Source organism: Ruditapes philippinarum, unplaced genomic scaffold, assembly GCF_026571515.1.
Source record: "Ruditapes philippinarum isolate M1 unplaced genomic scaffold, ASM2657151v2 ctg815_1_1_1_1, whole genome shotgun sequence".
Classification (NCBI taxonomy): Eukaryota; Metazoa; Mollusca; class Bivalvia; order Venerida; family Veneridae; genus Ruditapes; species Ruditapes philippinarum.
In genome coordinates, this window is record NW_026856539.1 from 8,374 (window position 1) to 20,345 (window position 11,972).

General features: G+C 33.6%; 1 protein-coding gene across 1 annotated transcript; it reads left to right on the top strand.

The window, feature by feature from the left end:
• Positions 1–1,355: 1,355 nt before the first annotated feature.
• Positions 1,356–2,233, top strand: LOC132746906 (uncharacterized). The gene is made up of 2 exons (XM_060736179.1): positions 1,356–1,700; positions 1,816–2,233. Exons 1-2 carry the CDS (start codon positions 1,444–1,446, stop codon positions 1,913–1,915), a joined length of 357 nt encoding a protein of 118 aa, XP_060592162.1. The 5' UTR covers positions 1,356–1,443; the 3' UTR covers positions 1,916–2,233.
• The last annotated feature ends 9,739 nt before the right edge of the window (positions 2,234–11,972 follow it).

Sequence of the window (11,972 nt, forward strand, 5' to 3'; positions counted from 1 at the left end):
AAAGATAAAAAAAATCATTGTTGATAATGCTAGAAGAACAATGTTTTCTGTGATCCAAAAGTCCCGTAAATTATGTTTACCCATATCTTTGCAACTACATTTATTTAACTCTATGGTTGTTATGGAAGTGAAGTTTGGGGATTCGAACAAGTTCAAATTCTAGAGAAATTTCAGTTGTTTTTTTTTGTAAATTTATTTTGAATTTAAAAGCTTCTACACCTAATTGTATGGTTTATGGTGAGTTAGGCATACATTTTGTATTTCCATTAGTCTTACAAGTGCAAGCAAGAGTTTTGTGTTACTGGAGTAAAATTAATTATGCTAAGGAAAATAAGATATGTAAACTTCTTTATAAAAGAATGTTGTCTTTGTCCTCTAGGAATATTGTTAAAATCTTAATGGATAAATTTTGTGAAAGAAACACATAGTAATATTGGCATGCCAGAATATTTTCATTTACAGAAGGTAGATAATATTAATCACTTTAAAAATATTGTGAAGCTTAGACTACATGATCAATTTTTACAAGATTAGCATAGTATTATTGATACATCCTCTAAAGTGTTTAGTGAAATTAGTGTATCGTTCATATAAAAATACTCATTGTTTTGAAAAATATCTAGATGTTCTTCCTTTTGACATAGGCAAATAATTTTGTAAATTTAGAACAATGAATCACCTATTACCAATTGGAAAAGGCAGACATTTGGCAATTGATCATAATAATAGGCTCTGTATCAAGCTATTGGTGATGAATTTCACTACTTCTTTGAATGTTCGTACTTTAATGACATAATACGTAAATCTCTTCTTCCCAGGTCTTTATATTCATCCCAATATTTTAAACTTGACAGATTAATGAATAGTTTTGATAAAAAGATTCTACTAAAATTATCTTTATTTTGTAAAAACATTATGTTAAAATTTAGATGATTAATACTTCTCATTCTCCACAATGTAAAATACATGTTGTATTGAATTCAGTAGCTGAATCACCTTTTATTGTTTATTTAGCTAGTCATAATTGTATTCTTTTATTCTGATATTAGTGATTTTTGACTGTTATTTTCTGTCTGTTTGTTATATGCCTTGGTTTAATAAAAACTTAAACTAAATCTTGACATGAAATTAGCAAAAATACATTCATTCCACGCGATGACAGTCATAAGCAGCGGTGTTTAATAAAAAGGTTCAATGAATACTTTCTATAGATAATATTAATTCTCAAGTTGAACGTTTCATGTATACAAAAAATAGATCGAAAATAATTCCATAAAAATAACCGTAATTGATGTCGCAGAAATTGTATAATTAGAGTATTGCATAGAAACATGAACCCTCAGATGTCACAATATCTTTGGTCAATCTGCCTGAATTTAGTGAGTTTTGTATATTTTATATTTAAATAGTGCAGAAATAGAAGAATTTTTAAGTATACCGTGTATGGCCACACCAATAGACCTGGGGGACCTGGATTGGACAACAGAGCTCATGCAGGTCCAGGAACAACAGCCGCAGGAACCCATGCAGGTCCAGGGACACCAGCCACAGGAACCCACGCAGTTCCAGGGACAACAGCCGTATGAACCCGTACAGGGTCCCGCAAAGCCACAAACACAGAAACCAAAATGGGTTGCCCCGGTAGGGCCAGTTTTGCTTAAAAAAGTGGAAGGAGAAAATGTGTCACTCCCATTCCAACAGTAAGTTTTACATATTATTTAAAAAAATAAATATTTAAAGTATTCAGTAACAATAATGATGATGATGACGATGATGATGATGATAATAAATTAATCATATTTTTTTACATTTCAGAACAGACAGATTTGATCATTTAGAAGCAGCGATTAGGGGGAGACCAAAACAATCCTTACCGGAAGAAACTGGGAAAGAAATTAAATTATTAAAGGAGTAAATTAGCAGTATCATCCATATGGTTGATGCTTTACAGGTGATGAATGAAAATACCCAGAAAAGGATGAGAGTGCTGGAAGCGATTTAAAGGCGATTAAAAAATAATTAATGTTTTCAAATCACCTGTAAAGGATCAGCTGTATATTTAATACTTTTCATGTACATATTTATGAGCCGCGTCACGACAAACCCAACATAATGGGTTTGCGACCAGCATGGATCCAGACCAGCCTGCGCATCTGCGCAGTCTGATCAGGATCCATGCTGTTCGCTTACCAACCCTATTACAAGAAGAGAAACTGATAGCGAACAGCATGGATCCTGATCAGGCTGATCATATTCATACATTCAATCAATTGTATTATATTTATTTTATATTTTTTATTTGTAAATTATGATTGCTTTAGTTTATTGTAGAAAAAAAGAGGGGAAAGAAAAATAAAAATATAACCCCCATTACTGCATAATGTCAGGGGATCAAGTAGACTGCATTCGATCTCAGTTGTTATGTATTAATGGTGTTATATGAATCAACGTTGGATAAAATCAAGAAGGAATATCAGCTGGAAAAGACAATCTTGGAAATAAAGGGATTAAATGAATGGAGACAAGAGGTGGAACTTAGAAGCTGTTAACAAGACAAAAAGTCAAACAAAAAAAAAGTCATAAATAGTCTAATCGCCACACACATTCCCCCATAACAAGGCCATATGTACAATAAAATTCGTACCAAACAGTTAATAAATTAACACCCTCCGGCCTATTCATCAAATAGCAATACAAACACAAAAAATAAAGGATCAAAACGAGGATCAATTTTAGGATCAAGATCAATATTTGGATCGTGCTTGTTAATCATAACATTTTCCCCTCCAAAATCATAACATGCTACTTCAAGTCCACTTTCATATAAAATAATTAATAATTCGATATTGAATAACAAATAATCATTTTTAAGTTGTGTATTTTGAATCTGATCGGCCAACTTTTTTAGAAGTATGCCACAAATCGCTCTATCGCTACTTCGAGCTAGCGCTACTGAATTGGTAGCTACTACTGAATAGCGCTACTGAAGTGTCAACTAAGGTATAGAGTTGTCTTATTATATATTTTTGTAGACTCTGCATGCTCGAAGAATGCTATACCATAAAGATTTTATTAAAGTTTCAAGGGAAAGTAAAGTTGATCTGAAGTTGTGGCGGCGTTTCCAAGTCAGCGAATTTATCGTTGATTGCTATTGCCTTATAAACAGCTTTTCAGATTTAATTTCAGATATGTTATGTGCGCACGCGTAGCTAATATATATCACGTTGCCATATATCATTGTTGCGTGCGCACGGTATGCATATCGCGTGCGCGGGCGCATAAATAGCTACCGCATGGCTACATAATAGATAAAGTACGTACGTAGTACATGAAAAAATTCGTATGTCCCCTTTATTCCATCGTCTTACTTCTGTCATCGCAAATCTAATATAAGCAAATCATGACATGATTATTTTTATTCATCATCAGGTGATGCATAAAATATAATTGAGACGCGTCACGACAAAACCAACGTATTGTGTTTGCGACCAGCATGTTCGGTTTGTAGGCGAACAACATCGATCCTGATCAGACTGCACGGATGCGAAGGCTGGTCTGGATCCATGCTGGTCGCAAACACATTACTTTGGGTTTGTCGTGACGCGGCTCATATGAAGATGATATAAAAACAAGTTTTCAACAACGAAACAATCAATACGTAGCTATTTAAATACATGTACAACTTATTTGTATAAAACTCTCTTTTTACTTAAACATTCTCTGAACTAATTCCATATTCGAGAGATGTTAACAGCTACATGTAATTATCGGGGCCGGTGACATTCCACCATAACACTTTATGCTAGATTTCTTCTATTTTTAACAACCTTCTACATTTCCCACTGTTTTTAAACGTATATCTATGATAATATTATATTTTTATATTACGTTTTTTCTTAGTGGTTTTACATCGTCCTCTTTAGGGGTTTGCCATAACAGTAATACATATCATTAATGCTGGATTTTCTTGCGTTGTTCGTTTGTCACTAAGTGACAGTCGGGCACCAGTTCGGATCTCGTTATATTTAGACCAGATGTACATGTACCCGTCATCTGGCTGCTTTGTTGGTGTGCGACTATCCCATTAAGTTCTATGTGAAGTATTTCATGTAAAAGACCGCGTTGTCCGTAAATCTGACGCGGAACTTGCAGGATTCTTTTCATGGAATCGGACCATCGAATAGCATTTCATTAAGAACTTCATCAAAATGAAATAATAAAAATAACTGCGATAAACAAATTGAACTGGTAAGGGTAAATCCAATTATCTATGTTTTTCCTCAAATACCAGTAGATTTTATCAATAATTCCGGAAGAAAATACTGTATACGATTTATGTTCTTGAGATTTTAGATCTGACAGATAATCTATTTGTCTGTATTTCTTTATATGTAATCATTTGTCTGTATTTCTTTATATGGAATCAAAGAATTGCTGTGACTTGCGTAACTGTTTCACTAGAGATAAGTTGAATAAATCTTCAACACTAAGCTGACCATTCTAAAGTATATAATTTTGGACAAACGTAAATTGTATTTCATGAAATTAATTGATGATGTCATGGTTGTTTTTTTTAAGTACTGCAGTTTCAGAACAGTTTGAGATATTGAAGTAAAACAACGTTTATATGATTCCCAATAAATTAAGCAATGTCAAAAACTTTTTCCTCAAATACCAGTAGATTTTATCAATAATTCCGGAAGAAAATACTGTATACGATTTATGTTCTTGAGATTTTAGATCTGACAGATAATCTATTTGTCTGTATTTCTTTATATGGAATCAGAGAATTGCTGTGACTTGCGTAACTGTTTCACTAGAGATAAGTTGAATAAATCTTCAACACTAAGCCGACCATTCTAGTGTATAATTTTTGACAAAAGGAAATTGTATTTCATGAAATTAATTGATGATGTCATGTTTTTTTTAAGTACTGCAGTTTCAGAACAGTTTGAGATATTGAAGTAAAACAACGTTTATATGATTCCCAATAAATTAAGCAATGTCAAAAACTTTCAAAATAGATATTTTTCATAAATTATCCTATAACCACCTTTTATTATCATGCTTATTTCAGTGCGGCCTGCCTAACCATTTTGATACATTGATCAAGAATGGTTTAAGTACGTACGTATTTACAAATCAAGCAATAAAAATATCAATATGAAAAGATAAGCTTTAATCAAAATAAGATACAGTACACATAAACTAAACTATTGTAGTTCCCCAACATGAAATTGTATGAAATTCAAGGGGTGGAGTAGAGAAATTGTTCACAAAACAAAATTAAGTGCTTGGCCCGATATTTATTGGAAAACAAAAAAGAAGTTTTTTTCTCTTCTTTATTTAAAGTTTTCGGCTAGTCCGTATGACTTACACAAAGCAAACATTTGGTTGTGAGCATGATAAGGCGTTGCCAAGTAGTTGTCCTTAGCAATGGTCAGACAATCAACTTGCATGGTCCTTAGCAATGGTCAGACAATCAACTTGCAAATATAATTAGGTTTGTGGATATTTGGAAAACAACTTAATACAAAACTAATGCAACATCAGTAAAAACGAGGTTAAATTTGACCTTTAATCTTATTGATTAAACATGCAATTTAAAATATTCACACTAAAACATTTGATGCTTATTAAAAGTTCAGCATTATAATACGAAGGAAATTTGAGCCGATTCACGACAAAACCAACACAGTGCGTTTGCGAGCAGCATGGATACAGACTAGCCGGCGCATCCGCGCAGTCTGATCAGGATCCTTGCTGTTCGCTATCAGTTTCTCTACTTGTAATAGGGTTTGTAGGCGAACAACATCGATCCTGATCAGACTGCACGGATGCGCAGGCTGGTCTGGATCCATGCTGGTCGCTAACACATTACGTTGGTTTTGTCGTGACGCGGCTCATATGAAGATGATATAAGTTTTCAACAACGAAACAATCAATACGTAGCTATTTAAATACATGTACAACTTATTTGTATAATATTCTCTTTTTACTTAAACATTCTCTGAACAAATTCCGTATTCGAGAGATGTTAACAGCGGGGTCGGTGACATTCCACCATAACACTTTATGATAGATTTCTTCTATTTTTAACAACCTTCTACATTTCCCACTGTTTTTAAACGTATAATTATGCTTTGTTGGTGTGCGACTATCCCATTAAGTTCAATGTGAAGTATTTCATGTAAAAGACCGCGTTGTCCGTAAATCTGACGCGGAACTTGCAGGATTCTTTTCATGGAATCGGACCATCGAATAGCATTTCATTAAGAACTTCATCGAAATGAAATAATAAAAATAACTGCGATAAACAAATTGAACTGGTAAGGGTAAATCCAATTATCTATGTTTTTCCTCAAATACCAGTAGATTTTATCAATAATTCCGGAAGAAAATACTGTATACGATTTATGTTCTTGAGATTTTAGATCTGACAGATAATCTATTTGTCTGTATTTCTTTATATGGAATCAGAGAATTGCTGTGACTTGCGTAACTGTTTCACTAGAGATAAGTTGAATAAATCTTCAACACTAAGCCGACCATTCTAGTGTATAATTTTTGACAAAAGAAATTGTATTTTCATGAAATTAATTGATGATGTCATGTTTTTTTTAAGTACTGCAGTTTCAGAACAGTTTGAGATATTGAAGTAAAACAACGTTTATATGATTCCCAATAAATTAAGCAATGTCAAAAACTTTCAAAATAGAATATTTTTCATAAATTATCCTATAACCACCTTTTATTATCATGCTTATTCAGTGCGGCCTGCCTAACCATTTTGATACATTGATCAAGAATGGTTTAAGTACGTACGTATTTACAAATCAAGCAATAAAAATATCAATATGAAAAGATAAGCTTTAATCAAAATAAGATACAGTACACATAAACTAAACTATTGTAGTTCCCCAACATGAAATTGTATGAAATTCAAGGGGTGGAGTAGAGAAATTGTTCACAAAACAAAATTAAGTGCTTGGCCCGATATTTATTGGAAAACAAAAAAGAAGTTTTTTTCTCTTCTTTATTTAAAGTTTTCGGCTAGTCCGTATGACTTACACAAAGCAAACATTTGGGTTGTGAGCATGATAAGGCGTTGCCAAGTAGTTGTCCTTAGCAATGGTCAGACAATCAACTTGCATGGTCCTTAGCAATGGTCAGACAATCAACTTGCAAATATAATTAGGTTTGTGGATATTTGGAAAACAACTGAATACAAAACTAATGCAACATCAGTAAAAACGAGGTTAAATTTGACCTTTAATCTTATTGATTAAACATGCAATTTAAAATATTCACACTAAAACATTTGATGCTTATTAAAAGTTCAGCATTATAATACGAAGGAAATTTGAGCCGATTCACGACAAAACCAACACAGTGCGTTTGCGAGCAGCATGGATACAGACTAGCCGGCGCATCCGCGCAGTCTGATCAGGATCCTTGCTGTTCGCTATCAGTTTCTCTACTTGTAATAGGGTTTGTAGGCGAACAACATCGATCCTGATCAGACTGCACGGATGCGCAGGCAGGTCTGGATCCATGCTGGTCGCAAACACATTACGTTGGGTTTGTCGTGACGCGGCTCATATGAAGATGATATAAAAACAAGTTTTCAACAACGAAACAATCAATACGTAGCTATTTAAATACATGTACAACTTATTTGTATAATACTCTCTTTTTACTTAAACATTCTCTGAACAAATTCCATATTCGAGAGATGTTAACAGCTACATGTAATAATCATTCCACCATAACACTTTATGCTAGATTTCTTCTATTTTTAACAACCTTCTACATTTCCCACTGTTTTTAAACGTATAATTATGATAATATTATATTTTTATATTACGTTTTTTATAGTGGTTTTACAACATCCTCGAGTCGTTAGGGGGTTGCCATAACAGTAATACATATCATTAATGCTGGATTTCCTTGCGACAATTTGACAGTCGGGCACCAGTTCTGACCTCGTTATTTTTAGGCCAGATGTCCACGTAGCGGTCATCTGGCTGCTTAGTTGGTGTGCGACTATCCCGTTTAGTTCAATGTGAAGTATTTCATGCAAAAGACCTCGTAGTTCCTTAATCTTCCAGCGTTCTTTTTATTGCAATCGGACCATCGGATAGCATTTCAGTAAAAACTTCATCAAAATGAAATAATAAAAAAAATTTGGATAAACAAAATTGTTTTTCCTCAAAGACCAGTAGATTTTGTCAACAGTTCCGAAAGAATATACTGTATACAAGTTATGTTCTTGAGATTTTAGATCTGACAGATAATCTATTTGTCTGTATTTCTTTATATGGAATCAGAGAATTGCTGTGACTTGCGTAACTGTTTCACTAGAGATAAGTTGAATAAATCTTCAACACTAAGCCGACCATTCTAGTGTATAATTTTTGACAAAAGGAAATTGTATTTCATGAAATTAATTGATGATGTCATGTTTTTTTAAGTACTGCAGTTTCAGAACAGTTTGAGATATTGAAGTAAAACAACGTTTATATGATTCCCAATAAATTAAGCAATGTCAAAAACTTTCAAAATAGATATTTTTCATAAATTATCCTATAACCACCTTTTATTATCATGCCTATTTCAGTGCGGCCTGCCTAACCATTTTGATACATTGATCAAGAATGGTTTAAGTACGTACGTATTTACAAATCAAGCAATAAAAATATCAATATGAAAAGATAAGCTTTAATCAAAATAAGATACAGTACACATAAACTAAAATATTGTAGTTCCCCAACATGAAATTGTATGAAATTCAAGGGGTGGAGTAGAGAAATTGTTCACAAAACAAAATTAAGTGCTTGGCCCGATATTTATTGGAAAACAAAAAAGAAGTTTTTTCTCTTTCTTTATTTAAAGTTTTCGGCTAGTCCGTATGACTTACACAAAGCAAACATTTGGTTGTGAGCATGATAAGGCGTTGCCAAGTAGTTGTCCTTAGCAATGGTCAGACAATCAAACTTGCATGGTCCTTAGCAATGGTCAGACAATCAACTTGCAAATATAATTAGGTTTGTGGATATTTGGAAAACAACTTAATACAAAACTAATGCAACATCAGTAAAAACGAGGTTAAATTTGACCTTTAATCTTATTGATTAAACATGCAATTTAAAATATTCACACTAAAACATTTGATGCTTATTAAAAGTTCAGCATTATAATACGAAGGAAATTTGAGCCGATTCACGACAAAACCAACACAGTGCGTTTGCGAGCAGCATGGATACAGACTAGCCGGCGCATCCGCGCAGTCTGATCAGGATCCTTGCTGTTCGCTATCAGTTTCTCTACTTGTAATAGGTTTGTAGGCGAACAACATCGATCCTGATCAGACTGCACGGATGCGCAGGCTTGGTCTGGATCCATGCTGGTCGCTAACACATTACGTTGGTTTTGTCGTGACGCGGCTCATATGAAGATGATATAAGTTTTCAACAACGAAACAATCAATACGTAGCTATTTAAATACATGTACAACTTATTTGTATAATATTCTCTTTTTACTTAAACATTCTCTGAACAAATTCCGTATTCGAGAGATGTTAACAGCGGGGTCGGTGACATTCCACCATAACACTTTATGATAGATTTCTTCTATTTTTAACAACCTTCTACATTTCCCACTGTTTTTAAACGTATAATTATGATAATATTATATTTTTATATTACGTTTTTTATAGTGGTTTTACAACATCCTCGAGTCGTTAGGGGGTTGCCATAACAGTAATACATATCATTAATGCTGGATTTCTTTGCGACAATGTGACAGTCGGGCACCAGTTCTGACCTCGTTATTTTTAGGCCAGATGTCCACGTAGCCGTCATCTGGCTGCTTAGTTGGTGTGCGACTATCCCGTTTAGTTCAATGTGAAGTATTTCATGCAAAAGACCTCGTAGTTCCTTAATCTTCCAGCGTTCTTTTTATTGCAATCGGACCATCGGATAGCATTTCAGTAAAAACTTCATCAAAATGAAATAATAAAAAAAATTTGGATAAACAAAATTGTTTTTCCTCAAAGACCAGTAGATTTTGTCAACAGTTCCGAAAGAATATACTGTATACAAGTTATGTTCTTGAGATTTTAGATCTGACAGATAATCTATTTGTCTGTATTTCTTTATATGGAATCAGAGAATTGCTGTGACTTGCGTAACTGTTTCACTAGAGATAAGTTGAATAAATCTTCAACACTAAGCCGACCATTCTAGTGTATAATTTTTGACAAAAGGAAATTGTATTTCATGAAATTAATTGATGATGACATGGTTTTTTTTAAGTACTGCAGTTTCAGAACAGTTTGAGATATTGAAGTAAAACAACGTTTATATGATTCCCAATAAATTAAGCAATGTCAAAAACTTTCAAAATAGATATTTTTCATAAATTATCCTATAACCACCTTTTATTATCATGCTTATTTCAGTGCGGCCTGCCTAACCATTTTGATACATTGATCAAGAATGGTTTAAGTACGTACGTATTTACAAATCAAGCAATAAAAATATCAATATGAAAAGATAAGCTTTAATCAAAATAAGATACAGTACACATAAACTAAACTATTGTAGTTCCCCAACATGAAATTGTATGAAATTCAAGGGGTGGAGTAGAGAAATTGTTCACAAAACAAAATTAAGTGCTTGGCCCCGATATTTATTGGAAAACAAAAAAGAAGTTTTTTTCTCTTCTTTATTTAAAGTTTTCGGCTAGTCCGTATGACTTACACAAAGCAAACATTTGGTTGTGAGCATGATAAGGCGTTGCCAAGTAGTTGTCCTTAGCAATGGTCAGACAATCAACTTGCATGGTCCTTAGCAATGGTCAGACAATCAACTTGCAAATATAATTAGGTTTGTGGATATTTGGAAAACAACTTATACAAAACTAATGCAACATCAGTAAAAACGAGGTTAAATTTGACCTTTAATCTTATTGATTAAACATGCAATTTAAAATATTCACACTAAAACATTTGATGCTTATTAAAAGTTCAGCATTATAATACGAAGGAAATTTGAGCCGATTCACGACAAAACCAACACAGTGCGTTTGCGAGCAGCATGGATACAGACTAGCCGGCGCATCCGCGCAGTCTGATCAGGATCCTTGCTGTTCGCTATCAGTTTCTCTACTTGTAATAGGGTTTGTAGGCGAACAACATCGATCCTGATCAGACTGCACGGATGCGCAGGCTGGTCTGGATCCATGCTGGTCGCTAACACATTACGTTGGTTTTGTCGTGACGCGGCTCATATGAAGATGATATAAGTTTTCAACAAAAAAACAATCAATACGTAGCTATTTAAATACATGTACAACTTATTTGTATAAATATTCTCTTTTTACTTAAACATTCTCTGAACAAATTCCGTATTCGAGAGATGTTAACAGCGGGGTCGGTGACATTCCACCATAACACTTTATGATAGATTTCTTCTATTTTTAACAACCTTCTACATTTCCCACTGTTTTTAAACGTATAATTATGATAATATTATATTTTTATATTACGTTTTTTTATAGTGGTTTTACAACATCCTCGAGTCGTTAGGGGGTTGCCATAACAGTAATACATATCATTAATGCTGGATTTCTTTGCGACAATGTGACAGTCGGGCACCAGTTCTGACCTCGTTATTTTTAGGCCAGATGTCCACGTAGCCGTCATCTGGCTGCTTTGTTGGTGTGCGACTATCCCGTTTAGTTCAATGTGAAGTATTTCATGCAAAAGACCTCGTAGTTCCTTAATCTTCCAGCGTTCTTTTTATTGCAATCGGACCATCGGATAGCATTTCATTAAAAACTTCATCAAAATGAAATAATAAAAAATTTGGATAAACAAAATTGTTTTTCCTCAAAGACCAGTAGATTTTGTCAACAGTTCCGAAAGAATATACTTTAATACACTTGTTACTATATATAGTAACAAAAT